The sequence below is a fragment of the Camelus ferus genome, chromosome 4 (genome assembly GCF_009834535.1).
Source record: "Camelus ferus isolate YT-003-E chromosome 4, BCGSAC_Cfer_1.0, whole genome shotgun sequence".
NCBI classification, from domain to species: Eukaryota; Metazoa; Chordata; class Mammalia; order Artiodactyla; family Camelidae; genus Camelus; species Camelus ferus.
Window position 1 is genome coordinate 66,964,498 of NC_045699.1, and position 14,169 is coordinate 66,978,666.

The 14,169-nt window shown below is 46.7% G+C and overlaps 1 protein-coding gene across 1 annotated transcript in view; it reads left to right on the forward strand.

Annotated features, from left to right (window-relative positions):
• Nucleotides 1-1,579: 1,579 nt before the first annotated feature.
• The window catches only part of MVB12B (multivesicular body subunit 12B), a 263,550-nt gene continuing 250,960 nt past the window's right edge, over nucleotides 1,580-14,169 (forward strand). The window contains exon 1 of the mRNA XM_032478454.1: nucleotides 1,580-1,696. Within this exon, the coding sequence (XP_032334345.1) occupies nucleotides 1,595-1,696 (102 nt within the window). The 5' untranslated portion in view covers nucleotides 1,580-1,594. The remainder of the gene's footprint in view (nucleotides 1,697-14,169) is intronic.

Consider the following 14,169-nt stretch of genomic DNA (forward strand, 5'->3'; position numbering starts at 1 on the left):
AGGCAGAAGAACTGAACAGATATTTTTCCAAAGAGGAAATGCAGATAGCCAACAGGCACATAAAAAGATGCTCAGCATCACTAAGCACCAGGGAAATGCAAATCAGAGCCATGATGAGATATCACCTCACAACTGTCTACCATCAAAAAGAACACAAATAACAAAAGTTGGCGAGATGTGGGAAAAAGGGAACCCTTGTACACTGCTGGTGTCACTGTGGAAAACAGTATGGAGGTTTCTCAAAAAAATAAAAATAGAACCACCACATGACCCAGCAGTTCCACTCCTGAGTATATATCTGAAAAAAACAAAAACACTATTTCTCCTTCTCTTGTAAAGGATAATTTCAAAGGATATGTACGTCTGTGTTGGTGATTTTTTTTTTCTCTTAACACTTTAAATGTTTCACAGTTTTCTCTTCTTGCTGGCATGGTTTCTGAGGAGAAATCAGATGTAATTCTTATTTTTCTTCTTTTATTGGTAGGGTGTTTTTTCCCCTCTGGCTTCTTTCAGGATTTATTTTTATCTTTGATTCTCTGTAGTTTGGAAGTGAGATGCCTACATGTAGTCTTTATGGCATTTGTCATACTTGGTGTTCTCTGAGCTTCCTGGATCTGTAGTTTGGTGCCTGATATTAATTTAGGGAAAGTCTTAGTCATTATTGTTTCAAATATTTCTTCTGATTCTTTCTTTCTTTTCCTTCTGGTATTCCCATGATGTGTATGTTATACCTTTTGTAGTTATCCCACATTCTTTGGATAATCTCTTCTGCTTTTTTCAATCTTTTTCTTTTTGCTTTTCAGTTTTAGAGATTTCTATTTACATATCCTCAAGCTCAGAGATTCTTTCCTCAGCTGGGTCCAATCTACTCATAAGCCCATCAACGTCAGTCTTCATTCCTGTTGCAGTGTTTTTGATCTCTAGCATTTCTTTTTGGTTCTTTCTTAGGATTTTCATCTCTCTGTTTACCTGGCCCATCTGTTATTACGTGCCGTTGATTTTACCCATTAGAACCCTTAGCATATTAATCATAGTTGTTTTAAATTCCTGTCTGATAATCCCACCCTTTCTTGTCATTTCTGGTTCTGGTGCTAGCTCTGTCTCTTCAAATTGTGTTTTTGGTCTTTTAGTATGCTTTGTGATTTTTTTTTCTTGATAGCCACACATGATGTACTGGATAAATAAACTGCTGTAAATAGGCCTTGAGTAATGAGGTGGTGAGGAGTTGGGGGCAGGGAAGTGTTCTTCAGTTTTAGCAAGTCTGTGCCTCTGGATTGTGAAGTTCAGGAGTATTTACCAGATTTTTTCTCCAGCTTAGGTGAGACAGGATGGCTAGAGTGGGCTGGAAGTGGGTATTTCCCTTCCCCCAGATCAGTTAGGCCCTGGTTAACTAGTTTTTTGTTAAGGCAGACCTTGTTAAGAAGATCAGTGTACTCTGGCATGTTTCAAAATGGTTCCTTTTCTCCTCCCCTGCCAGGAACTTGAAGGGATTCATCCCTAGCATTGGCTGTGAGATCCTGGTTGACCTCCTGGAGTCTACAGAACTGCGGTGGGTCCCTCATGACTGGGCCCTCCTGGAGTTTTTGCCTCTCAGATGTGTCCACATGGAGCCTCCAGCAATTCATCAATTACAGGCCAGGATTTCCTCCTCAGCACTGAACCCTGTGGTGGTTTCTACGCATGGGTCTCCTCTCTGGTAAGCTGTGACTCCCTACAGTCTCCTCTCTCTCTCTCTCTCTAATCTCAGGGGCCATGGTTTCTCCTGTATCCTCACTTCACTTACAGATCCAAGAAAAGTTGTTGATTTTTCAGTGTGTTCAGCTTTTTACTTGCTGGGACATAGTGGCAACTGGTCATGCGGTAAGAACAGAAAAACTGGCCGATTGACTGAGTCCAGAAATTTATCCTGTACGAAAGAGAATTTAACATATGATAAAAGCAGCATTTGTTATCAAAGGGAGAAACTGGGTATTTAATAAATGGTAGTGTGACAACTGGGCAACCGTCTGGAAAAAAGTTAGCTTGGATCCCTACCTTACTTCTTCCCTCAAAATAAATTCCATCCATCTCAAACGTTTAAATGTAAAGAGCTGAAAAACAAGTTATTACAAAAACGGTTTAAAAAGAATAATATTGAGCTTTCTAAACAAGACACAAAACCCAAAAGCCATAGAAAAGATTATTATATTAAAATAAAGAAAAAAATTAATATGCAAGGAAAAAATAGTGTGAGAAGACAAATAACATGCTAGAAGTATTTGTGACACATTGATCAATAAATGACTGCTCATTATTGAAGTATAGTCAGTTTATAATGTTATGTTTATTTCTGGTGTACAGCATAGTGATTCAGTTATACATATATATATATTCTTTTTCATTATAGGCTATTATAAGTTATTGAATATAGTTCCCTGTGCTATACAATAGGACCTTGTTGTTTATCTATTTTATATGTAATAGTATCTGCAAATCCTGAACTCTCAATTTATCCCTCCACCCCTTACCTTCCCCCTGGTAATCATAAGTTTTTTTCTATGTTAGTAAGCCTGTTTCTGTTTAGTAAATGAGTTTATTTGTATTATTTTTTAGATTTTTGCATATAAGTGATATCATATATTTGTCTTTCTTTGTCTGACTTCCTTCACTTAGTATGATAATCTATACATGCATCCATGTTTCTGCAAATAGCAGTATTGCATTCTTTTTTATGGCTGAGTAATATTCCACTGTATGTGTGCATGTGTGTATGTGTATATATATACCACATCTTCTTTATACATTTATCTATTGATGGACACTTAGGTTGCCTGCATGTCTTAAGCCAAGCTACTTCTTAAATCTATGGCTAAGAAGACACTGCTTTGAAGTTGCTGTCTTGAAATTCATGATTTTATCTTTGTGTTTTGTAAGTGAAGTATGATGGGATAATGAGGGACTCACCAGGGGCTGGATATCTGGGTCATACACTGTCTGGCCTCCTTGCTTCCCAGGGGCAGTCTCTGGGCTGCCTGCTCCCGGACGCCTGGCACATGGGGAAGGGCTAGGGTCAGGTGCATACCACACAGTGTCTTGGGGTGGGGCAAGGCAGTGGCTGTCCACTCCCTAGCTGACAGCACCAGGGCACTTTCAGCAGGTGGCTTGGCAAGGGTCTCTTGCCCACCGTTGCTCCGAATACCAAGTGAATCTGACACAGAAGTTGCAGTCCCTTGGAGGGTTGCCAAATGCTGTAGGTTGGGGCTGCAGGAGGGAGATATTGCCCTCCCTGTCCTAGCTGGGCCCAGCACTGGACCTTGGCACATATTTACCAATCCCCGCCCCCTCGCCCATGGCCGGCGTGGCAGCTCAGAGTCCACTGAGGTGGGGCAGTAATGGGGGATGGTGGTGGGGGTGAGGCTGGAAGGGAGAGGGGAATTGGACCATGGGAGCTTCTGATACAGTGATGGCAAGCAAATGTTGGAGGCTTGGTCATTCTCTGTGGGAATGATACCTGGTGGGTAAAGCCCTCGGGCCACAGTAGGATCTGGCAAGTCTGAAGGTTTAGAGGGTGAGGTTTAGTGAGATTGCAAAAATGCCTCCAGCTCCATTCTTCACCCTTTGCTGTATCCACGACCTTTGCCAGTGGTCTAGCTCTTCTGATCAGGAGGTGGCTCCGCCTGCCCATTCTTTGAATCTAGGCTGGCTTGCAACGTGCTTTGGCCAATAGAATGCAGGGGGAGCCATGCTGTGCCAGTTCCAAGCCTGGGCCTTAAGAGGCTTTGGCCTCCCCTGCATGCTGTCTTGGAACTATGCCATGGCTCTGAGGAAAGCTGGGGCTAGCCTCCTGGACACCCCATCACCACTGACAGCAGCTGGTGGCAGCTGCACCAGATGTGTACATCCTGAGGCCAGTTGGTCCCCAGCCAACCTACGCACTTCTGATTGGAGATACAGGAGGGAAACCAGCCTAGAACAGCCACGCCCAGCCCACCTGTAGATGAGTGTGCAATGGCAAATGGTGGCTACTTTAAGTCACCAGGATCTAGGGTGATTAGTCATGTAGCATAGCTAACTGACACAGGCTGCCTTCCCCGTGTATCACCAGAGACTGGCTCATATTTGATGCCAGGAAGAGGTTCGGGGGCAGGAAGGTGGGAGTGGTCCATGGTTCAGAGCTGCTGTATGACAAGTCCTGGATCCCCGCTGGCTCTGGGGCTGGCACACGGCGGGGCTACTCATGAGAGCGGGCCCTGTGCATGGGGCCCAGCTGACCAGGGGGATCGGAGGAAGCTGTGAGGGGCTGAACCAAGCCCAGGGTGAGGCCCAGGTCCAGAGGACCCAAAAACAAGACCTCCTTTGTCTCTGCTGTGGATAAGGAGGAAAGGTGGGAGACAGGGACGTTTCCTTCCAGAGAAAGAGACCAGGGATGTGGATAGAGCAGGAAGGTTGGGTGGGAATTGGGCTGGAGGCAGGCAGCTGGGAAAATAAACCTTAGGAGAAGACACCATCTGGTGGAGGGTGTAGGTCTGCTCCTTCCCTGCCCTCCCTGTCAGCTCAGAGAAGAGCACGAGCCCGAGACGGCAGCCCTCCCCCAGGTCCGGGGCCCTGAGTGTTATAGGGTGAGACTGGGTGGCCTTGCCCGGCAGGTGGCTTAGCTTAACCTGCGTCAGTGGTTCTCAAACTTGAGTGGGCACCAGAGTCACCCCCAGAGTTCTGATGCAGGAGATCTGGGGAGAGACATGAGAATTTACATTTCTAACAAGTTCCAGGATGACACGGATGCTGAGCTGAGACCACTCTTTAATCTAGGGCTTGAAGGTAGGGATTTGGCATCGTGGACTGCAAAGTTCTAATTTGATCCACTGTGTGACCCCAGGCAAGTCACATAGCATCTCTGAGCCTTGACTTTCTCATCAAGAAATGGAGATGATTATCATCTTCCTTTCAAGGCTTCTTCTGGGAATTAAGTGAAAGGATGCATTTAGTGTGCTTGGCATCTTGGGGAGCCATTGAAAATTTGTGAGTATTGTCCATCTCCAGGGACTTTGGCATCAATGGGGGAGGTTTCAGTCTGGACTTGACTGGCCTTAGTGGGTGACACAAGGACAGATATTGGTCTGGCCTGGGGGTGGGGGTAGGGGTGGAGGAAGTCCGTGGATTGGTGTCTGTGCCTTGAATTGCATCTTCTACCCCAAGCTCCCTGTGGTGAGAGGAGGGGTCTGAAGCTGGATCTTCCCAGTTCCCACCAACAGAGCTAGAGAGAGGCATACCAGACACACAGATGCCCAGGGAACAGGGCCATCAGCCCAGAAGGCTGCTCCCATTGCTGGAGCTGGGCAGATCTGGGTTCTAGTCCCCGCCCCTACTCACTTCTTGGGCATGTTTGGAAAACCCTCTGGGCCTCTGTCTCCCTATCTGTAACAGCAAGGAAAACAGGAGTTCTGTCTGCGAGTTGCTGGCAGTTCCCATGGCCGTGTTCCAGAGCGCACAGGGCACAGCCACCAAGGAGGCTCAGGAGAACTGCCTGGCACGCAGTGGGTGCTCTGTCAGTATCTGTCCAGTGAGTAAGGAGTGCTGTTGTCCTTGTTCCTCCCTGCCACTTTCTTGATCACCATGCCACCCTGACGCCACACAGCAACAGGGCCACACTGAGCAGACATGCCAGTGTCCCCAGCCCCTCGGGTTCCTGCACCACTTCTGGTGTCCTGGCTCCTAGAGCTTCCACTCCTGACAACAGCCCCTGCCTGGCTTTGTGCCCAGAGCACAGAGCACCTTAACCAGTGACTGAAGGTGCTGGGGGTTGGGGTAAGTGCTCTGGTGTCCTTGCTCTGGTCAGAACACCAGGTGTGACCCAGCTGTCCCTGGAGCTGCCTTGCTGGACAGAGCCAAGGTTGTTGTGATGGTTTATTTTACATGTCAACTTGACTGGGCTAGGGGGTACCCAGATATTCATCAAACATTATTCTGGGTGTGTCTGGCAGGGCATTTGGGATTAGATTAGCCTTTGAATTGGTAGACTGAGTAAAGCAGATGGCTCTCCCCAGTGTGGGTACGTGGGTGAGCCTTGTCTCATCAGTTGAAGGCCCGACTAGAAAAAAATAAGGCCAGCTCCCTCACAAGAGACTCTTCTTTGCCTGACTGCTGAATTGGGTCATCAGTTGTCCTTGCCTTCAGTCTCAGACTGAAACATCGACTCTTCAGGCCAGCTGGCTTCTGGCCAGAACTACAGCATCACCTCTTCTGGGTCTCCAGCTTGTCGACTGCATATCTTGGGACCCGTCAGCCTCCATAATTGTGTGAACCAATTCCTTAGAATCAACCTGTTACTTCCGTGTCTCTGAAGAGCCCCCCCGAGCAGCTGCCCTCTGTGGGCCTTTGCTCACAATCACAGCCCCCTGCCTTCCTGCCCTGCTGTGTCCTGCCTCCAGTTTTCCATCCAAATGCAGCTCTTTCATGCGAATCCTCATTTCACATCCTTACTCTCTCCCGTTCACACTCACACACAGTGCCCCCTACTCCAGGCCCCAACCCTGGTCCCTTCAAACGCTCCCACTCCATTACTTGCAGTCACACTCATGCTTCCTCTCGGGCCAGAGATCCCTGCCTCAAACTCTAGCCTGACCAGGGGGCAAGAAGGGGCTGGCTCCCTTTCCTGGACCTACTGGCTAAGTGACCAAATACATGGAAGGGGACCCAGGTAAGCGCTGCTAGATGCATTGTGTGCATGCATGTGTGTGTGTGTGTGTGTGTGTGTGTGTCTTGAGGGGCAGCTGCTGCCCTCATCACCTCCAGCCCGTCCTCCCCAGCTCTCCCCAGCCGGCTAGTGGGCGGTGGATGCTGTAGGAGCCGGCTCCTGGCTGCCTTCATTAATATTTATGACAAGGAGAGGAAGTTGCATAAATCTTCCCTGATACTTAATTAAACCAAACTTTTTCTGATTTCCCCTCTTTCTGCCTCACTGAATGTGGCCAGTATGCCTATTAGATGTCCTTCCTCCCCGAGTGGCTGGATTGAACAGAACCCCCAGTACTCCACTCACCCCCATTTCTCCAGCCATCAGCCAGGAGCTTGGGGAAGCCAGGTAACCCCAACATGTTCTCAGAATACTGTGCGGAGAGCTTTGGGCAGAGGCTCCTTGCAGCCTCTGGTGAGAAGCAGAGACCTGGGGAGACACTGACTGAACCCCTCAAAACATGTCCCTTCTAGACTTGAAAGACAGAGGTGTTGAAGAGTAATGGGGGGGAAGCTGGGCCTCCCTCCTTCCTGCAGCTCAGCCAGGGAAGATGGAGTTAGTCTCAACAGCAGCTGAGGCCCATACAGAAGCCGGCTCTGGCTGGGTCCGCTCATCCCCTCCCCACCTACCAACTGGCACCCCAGCCCTGGAAGACCCCAGTGTGAATCTGGTCAGAGCTCGGCGTCTCCCTGCGCTCCACGAGCTGGTTAGCGCCCGGCTGACATATCTTTGATATGGAATCATATACAGGAAGCAGCTTGACCCCTGAAGGCCCCTCTTAGCGTGGGACTGACACCGAGCATTGACTTTGCTTCAGGCTTATCCACAAATCTCAGCCAATTTTATTAAAGAGCTGCGTGTGGTGTGGAACATGCCAGGGAGACAACTTTATTTATAGCTCTTGATCGGCAGAGAGGAGCCCACGCTTGATTCCGTTGGCGCCCTGGCCTCAGGTGGGAGGGGGTGATTGGCAGGTGCAGCTCCTCACCACCGCCCCCACCAACCCCAGCTGCAAGAAGAGACACAAACATACGTGCAGACAGGCACACGGGCATTAACCCAGGACAGATGCATATACATTCACATGAGCAAACACACACACACACACACATACACACAGATGCCCACATTGCTATGGACTGAATCATGCCCCCCATTCATGTATTAAAGTCTTGACTCCCAATACGACTATATCTGGACATAGAACTTTTAGGGAGGTAATTAAGGTTAAATGAGGTCATAAGGATGGGGCCCTAATCTAATAGGACTGGTGCCCTCGTAAGAAAAAGAAGAGATATTAGATCTCGATCTCTCTCTTTCTCTCTCTCAAGGACATATGAGGACACAGTGCTGTCTACAAGCCAGGAAGAGAGTCTTCACCAGAAACCAAATTTGCCAGCACCTTGGTCACAGACTTCTAGCCTCCAGAATTATGAGAAAATAAATGCCTGCTCTTAAAGCCACTTAGCCTGTGGGATTTTGCTATGGCAGCCCAAGCAGACTCACAGACACATGGACACACTCATGCACAGAAACACAGACACGCAGAGACACCACTGCAGGCTTGCACCCCTAGCCGTGCACCCATTCTCAAACATACCCCGAGACACAGGCACACAGGGACGTACTGAGCTTGCTGGCCCCAGGCAGCGTTTCTGCTGATTCATCACTAGCCTTAAGGAGAGGCTCAGCGATGCACTGGTAACCTAACGAGGGAAGGAGGGCAAGAGAATATACACGTGTTCCGGCACTATAGTAACGTAAACCTGCAGAGGTGCAGATACAGACTCTCATGCCCTGCAGTCCTGCAGACAGCGTGTGCAGAGTTCTGTAATCAATAATAATAATAAATAATGCCTGCAAGGCTGGCTCACCCTAAATAGATGCAGTTGGCATTTATTGAGTTTATTATGAGCCAGGCACTTTGCCAGATACCTCACACACATTGTCTCATTTTTGCCTTCATAACTCTGAAAAGCACGGACACTCTATGGAGGAAACAAAGATGTCTGGAAAGACACACAAGGTGACACAGCTGAAGACACCTGGCTGAGCCCAAGCCCCACCCTTAACTACCCTTAACCACTGCATGGATCATTCGCCCAGATGCTGATGACTGCCACCACGCGCCAAGCGTCAGGAATCCTGGCAGGTGTTCCTCTCCCACCCTGCTGTCTTGCTGACACTGACCCTACACAAGTGGGGCTCCGGACCTGGCTGACTCAGCTGGGAAGGGAAGGGCAAAGAGACCCCACCCATGGCCCTCAAGCCCGGCCAATAGAAGAGGATTTCTGGTCTCCTCAAAGTTGATTTCAGGCCATTGTGTGGGTAACAGAAGACTATCAGGGAGCTGAGAGCTGTCCCCTCAGCCAGTGGATCCCCCATGGGGGCTTTATAGGACCACAGATCAGGAAGGGAGGGGAGATGCTGGGCTAGGGGAGGGGAGGAAATGGCCTCTGTGCTCCAGACTGCATGGCCTCAAGGAGGCTCTGATTTAGCATTTTAATCTGGAAGCAGCAGTCAGGGCAGAGAGCCTGGAAGCCACTCAGCGGGACTGCAGGTCGTGCATGAAAGAGCAATGCCGGGCCTGGGCAGGAAACTGAGGCAGGCAACTAGCAGTTAGGACAGGGCGTCAGGGAAGGGCCCAGGCTGCAGGGCTCACGCAGGGAGCAGGACTCCCCTCAGCCAGCAGGGGCAGGTGCGGTTGGGCCTGCCTCCCTGCTGCTGGTGAGGTGACCAGCCTGGGCAGGGCTGCTGGAGAGTACCAGGGAAGGGCCTGAGGCAGGCAGCGGTGACAGGGTTCATCTACTCCCCCGAGTGGCAGCAAAGATGGAGTTTCCAGCACGGCTCAGAAGCGACCAAAAGCATGAGCAGGGGGAATTCAGAGTGACTGCTTACTGGCTTTGGGGTTTTATTCTGGGGTGATGAAATGTTTGGGAACAGATAAGTGGTTGTACAACATTGTTAATGTGCTAAATGCCACTGAATTTTACACTTTTAATTTATGTAATGAGGATTTTATTATATTTAAAGAGAGAGAAAAAACACTGAGAGGGAGAATGGTCATTTAGTTCTAAGAACAAATCCTTGAATCCCAGCTCTGTCACTCATGAGCTGGTGACCTTGGAATCATTTTTATAACTTCTCTGAGTTTCACTTTCTCCCACTGTAAAATGGGATAATATTAATACTTACCTAATATGTTGTTATGGATAAAATGATGAGATGGATTTGAGAGTGCCTAAAACAACAGAAACTCTGGTAGTCACCTACCATCTCAAGTCTGACACAAAATAGAAAGGCAAATTTCAACAGTGCTTGGGACTAGGGCTCCCATTCAAAAACCTGCCAGCCCGTGGGCAGGATTCTCAGTAGCCAATACACAGAATCCTTCCCTTCCCCCTGCATCATTCTCCCATCTCCAAAATTAAGGCCTCCCTGAAGTACATTTCCCATTAGTGAAGTGCTGCTGGTGACAACGATGAGGGATTGAGAGGCTCTTGAGGAAACTGAACCAGAAAGTACAGTGGAGAGGAGGGGAGAGGTGCATTCTGGGGATTGTAGTTGCTCATTGATTATTTCCTGCAAGGGAGGAACTGCAGAGGGTTCAGAGTACTCAGGAATATACTGTACTCCTCATCACCTGGCAGCCCCATCAGGAGATTCCTTCTCAAGTCACAACATCCACATAGTCGATGAAATTAAGAAAGAAGAAGCCATCAGAGTGATATCTGGGGCCGTTCACAGGCACCAGCCTTCCGATGTGAGATTTGAGAGGGAGCAAGGAGGGGCCTCTGTCTTGTTCACTGGTAAACAGTAAAGATGAGTAACCAGGAGAAGTGGTGGCAGCACTGGGTTAGAAAAAGCTTCTGCACTGTGAAATGTGGAGACTGTATGGGAAGTACAAAATTTTAGAGAAATTTTGCCATAGGAAGCAAAAGTAAATTTTAGAAAATGTTTGCTTTACTCTCTCAAAAAAAAAAAGAAAAGTCAGGAAAACATGAACATTACAAAAATAGAAGATGATAAGGCCAAGGATTGAGTTGAAAAGGAATCTAGTAATGAGGTTAGCAGAAATAAAAGTAGAGAAGCATCAGATCTAGAAATATTGCAGAAGGAAATAATGAAACCACACAGTTAAAATCAACATTAGTAACAGTGATTAAAAAAAAAAAATCAATACTGCAGAAAATGAAATCTATGTTGTAGAGGAAAACCTGAGAAGCTCTTCTGAAAGCCAGGGAAAGAAAACCAGTTTTTTAAAAATGATTGACAGAAATGACAGAGAAGGGAGACCCAATTAAATGATAATCAACAGTACTTAATAGAGATTGCTGAATACATTGATATTCTTGAATAAGCAAGAAGAAAATGAACCAGAAGTAATATTGAAGATATAATGGAAGAAAACTTTTTAAAAATGAAGAAATTAGAAAACTCACATATTAAAATGCACAAATTAGTTTTTAGAGAGAATACACATAGATGCGTTCCATGTTTTTTATTATTTAAAAAACCCCATAAGGATATAGACAGACAAAAAGTTGTCTCTGAAGAACCAAAATTAGACTTGCTCAGATTGGTCCAAAATGCTAAAGACAGAACAACAAAGCAAAACCTATAAAGTTATGAAGGAAAGATTCTGTGGCATAAGATTTTATGCCTGTGTTGTCCAGCGTGAAAGCAGCTGGTGTGCTTTCACAGATGGGAAAAGACCTGGCAAGTCTATACCCCTAGGCTCATCCTGAAAAAATACTTTAAGAAAATTTCCAGCTCAGTGTTTCCTAACCTTTTTCATGTGATGGCACAAAGATAAGGTGATAATATTTGTACCAGGCACTGGTTTAAAAAGGTCTGCTCTCACTGGGATCTATAGGAATGAGATTTGGGCTTTGGGAAGATCATTCTGGAGGTAAGAGTAGTGGGGGAACAAGACTGGAAGCATAGAGCAGTTAGGCAGATGTCTCAACCAAACAGGTAAGCAGCTGTGAGGTGGGAGGAAAACCAGGAGAGTGTGCTGTCCTGCAGGCAAGTGCAGAACACGTGTTTAAAAGGTTGAGCAACTGTGCTGAACGCTGCTGCTGAGAGGCCAAGGAAAGTGAGGACCAAGAACTGACCCCCAGAATTAGCGACATAGAGGTCACTGGTGATTTGGATATGAATGGTTTCCAAGGAATGGTGGGTTTAGGAGACACTGGAAGGGGGAAAGTGGAGAAAATGAGTATAGATAACACTTTTGAACATTTTGCTGCAAAAGGGGATTGAGAAATAGGGCAGTAGCTGGAATCAACAGTTGTTTTTTGTAAGATGGGAGAAATGTCAGCATGTTCGTGGGATGATGGAAATGATTGACTGGGAGGGAAATTTGGTGTTGTGTGTGTGTGTGGAGGGGAGAATTACTGGGCAATTCCTTTGAGTAGCAAGAAGGGTGGAATCTAGTGCTCAAGCAGAGGGTGGGAGAGTTGATTTAGAGTGACGGGAAGGAAGCCAGATGGGTTCATATCCTGGGGGGCGGATAGATGTGGTGCTGGGTTCTGAGAGAAGGGATGGCAGATGAGGTGTCAGAGGGATACAGAAGATTTGAAAGGGTCTAGGAAGTGAGAAAAGGAGTGGATTGGGGGAAATATAGTAAAGGCCCATTGAGGCTCCTGGTCATAATTGTAAACTGAGAGCAGTGATCATGCTTGTGTGTGTTTCTCTCCAGTTGTACTGAGCTAGTTGGAAGCAGGGAAGGAATTGGATTTAACAGTGATCCTAAGTCTCTATCAGGGTGAAGGTTAAGAGACAGTGATTTCAGAGAGTGAGCTGCATGAACGGGAAATTAATGATGGGCTACTGATAATGAAAAAGTCTAGAGTATAACCTTAGGGTAGAGTGGCTGAGGTAGGGTGGGAGAGATCATAGGAGGAAAAGAACTTAGATGTTAGAAGGATCATCTTTGGGCATATTGAAACCATCGAGAATAAGACATAGGAAGTGTTGAAGAGAGTCACTGTAAGCCAGTGAGAAATGAGGAAGAGTGACATGGCATCAGGAGACTGCAGCAAGAGTCAGGGAGAGAGGGTAGTTAGTGTTGTGCTGACTTGAGATTCAAAGCAGGGGTTTTTCCAGGAATGAGAGATTGAGGGAGACTGATTGTGGTCCCAGTTTTTTCCACTTTCCACTGCTTATGCCCATTGCAATGTGACATTTCAGAAACTCCTATTAAGAGGATAAGTCTATTTCCCACCCTTTGAATCTGGGCTGGCCTTTTGACTTGCTTTGGCCAATAAAATGCAGCAGAATCAATGGTGTGCCAATTTCCCAAGAGGCCTAGCATCTCTCACTCTCTCTCAGAACCCTGTCCAGCTGTCATGAACAAACATGGGCTAACCTGCTAGAGGCTGAGAGACCACATGGAACAAAACCCAATCATCCCAGCAGAGGCCATCCAAGATCAGCCTACAGTAGCCAGATGGCCCCAGCCCAGATCTGCAGAGCTGCCTACCCAACCCACAGCTGGGTGAGCCCACCTAAGACTAGAAGAACCATCCAGCAGACCTGAAAACTCATGAGCCAAACAAATGCTTATCATTGTAAGCTGTATTGCTTATAGTATTTTCTGTTGCTGCATAACAAATCACCACAAACTTAATGGCTTAAAATGTCACCCGTTTATTAGCTCACAGTTCTGTAGGTTGTAAGTCTGAATGGGTCCAGTTGGGTTCTCAGCTTAGGGTCTCACAGTCAGTATGTAGCTTCACTGCTGAGCCATGTAGTGTGCTATATTTATATTTCCTTTTTCGTGCAACTTGGAGTTGATAGCTGTGGGGTTTTTTAAAATTCTCTTTGATGTTTATGTCATTATCACTAGTCAAAAGAATTATAAGAGCTTTTAAATAATCTTTTTCACACAGCTGAACACCTGAGGTATTGTGTTGAAACGCCTGCCCTCAAGCCTCTCTTGTGTCCTAGACCCTGAAGCTTCCACCTTCCTTCTTTACTTCCTCTATTTCATAAAGTCCGTCCTTCAAGAACTCCCTGAAAATGGTTTATCAGAAGACTTTACTTTTCTAAATATGTTTTATTCCTCTCACAAGTGGTTACTATTTGGGCTGCATAAAGACTTCCAGATTAAAAATCATTTCCCTCAGAACTATGATGACATTTGCTCTGTTGTCTTGTGTTTCACTGTTACTGTTGAGAACTTTTGATGCCTTTCTTTGTGCATGGTCTGCTTCTTTCCCTCTATGGAATCTCTTAGGATTGATTTTTGGGGCTGAATGCTCAGAAGTTTCACAATGATAGGTCTTGTGGTGGGGTCTTCTCATTCATTGCTCTGGACCTTTCAATTTATAAGCTTGTGTCCTGAAGTTCTGGGAACTTGTCTTCTATTGTTTCCTTGATAATTTCCTCCCTGCTGTGTGCTCTGTTTTCCATTTTTAGAGCCCCTATTACTGAGATGTTAAATTTCCTCA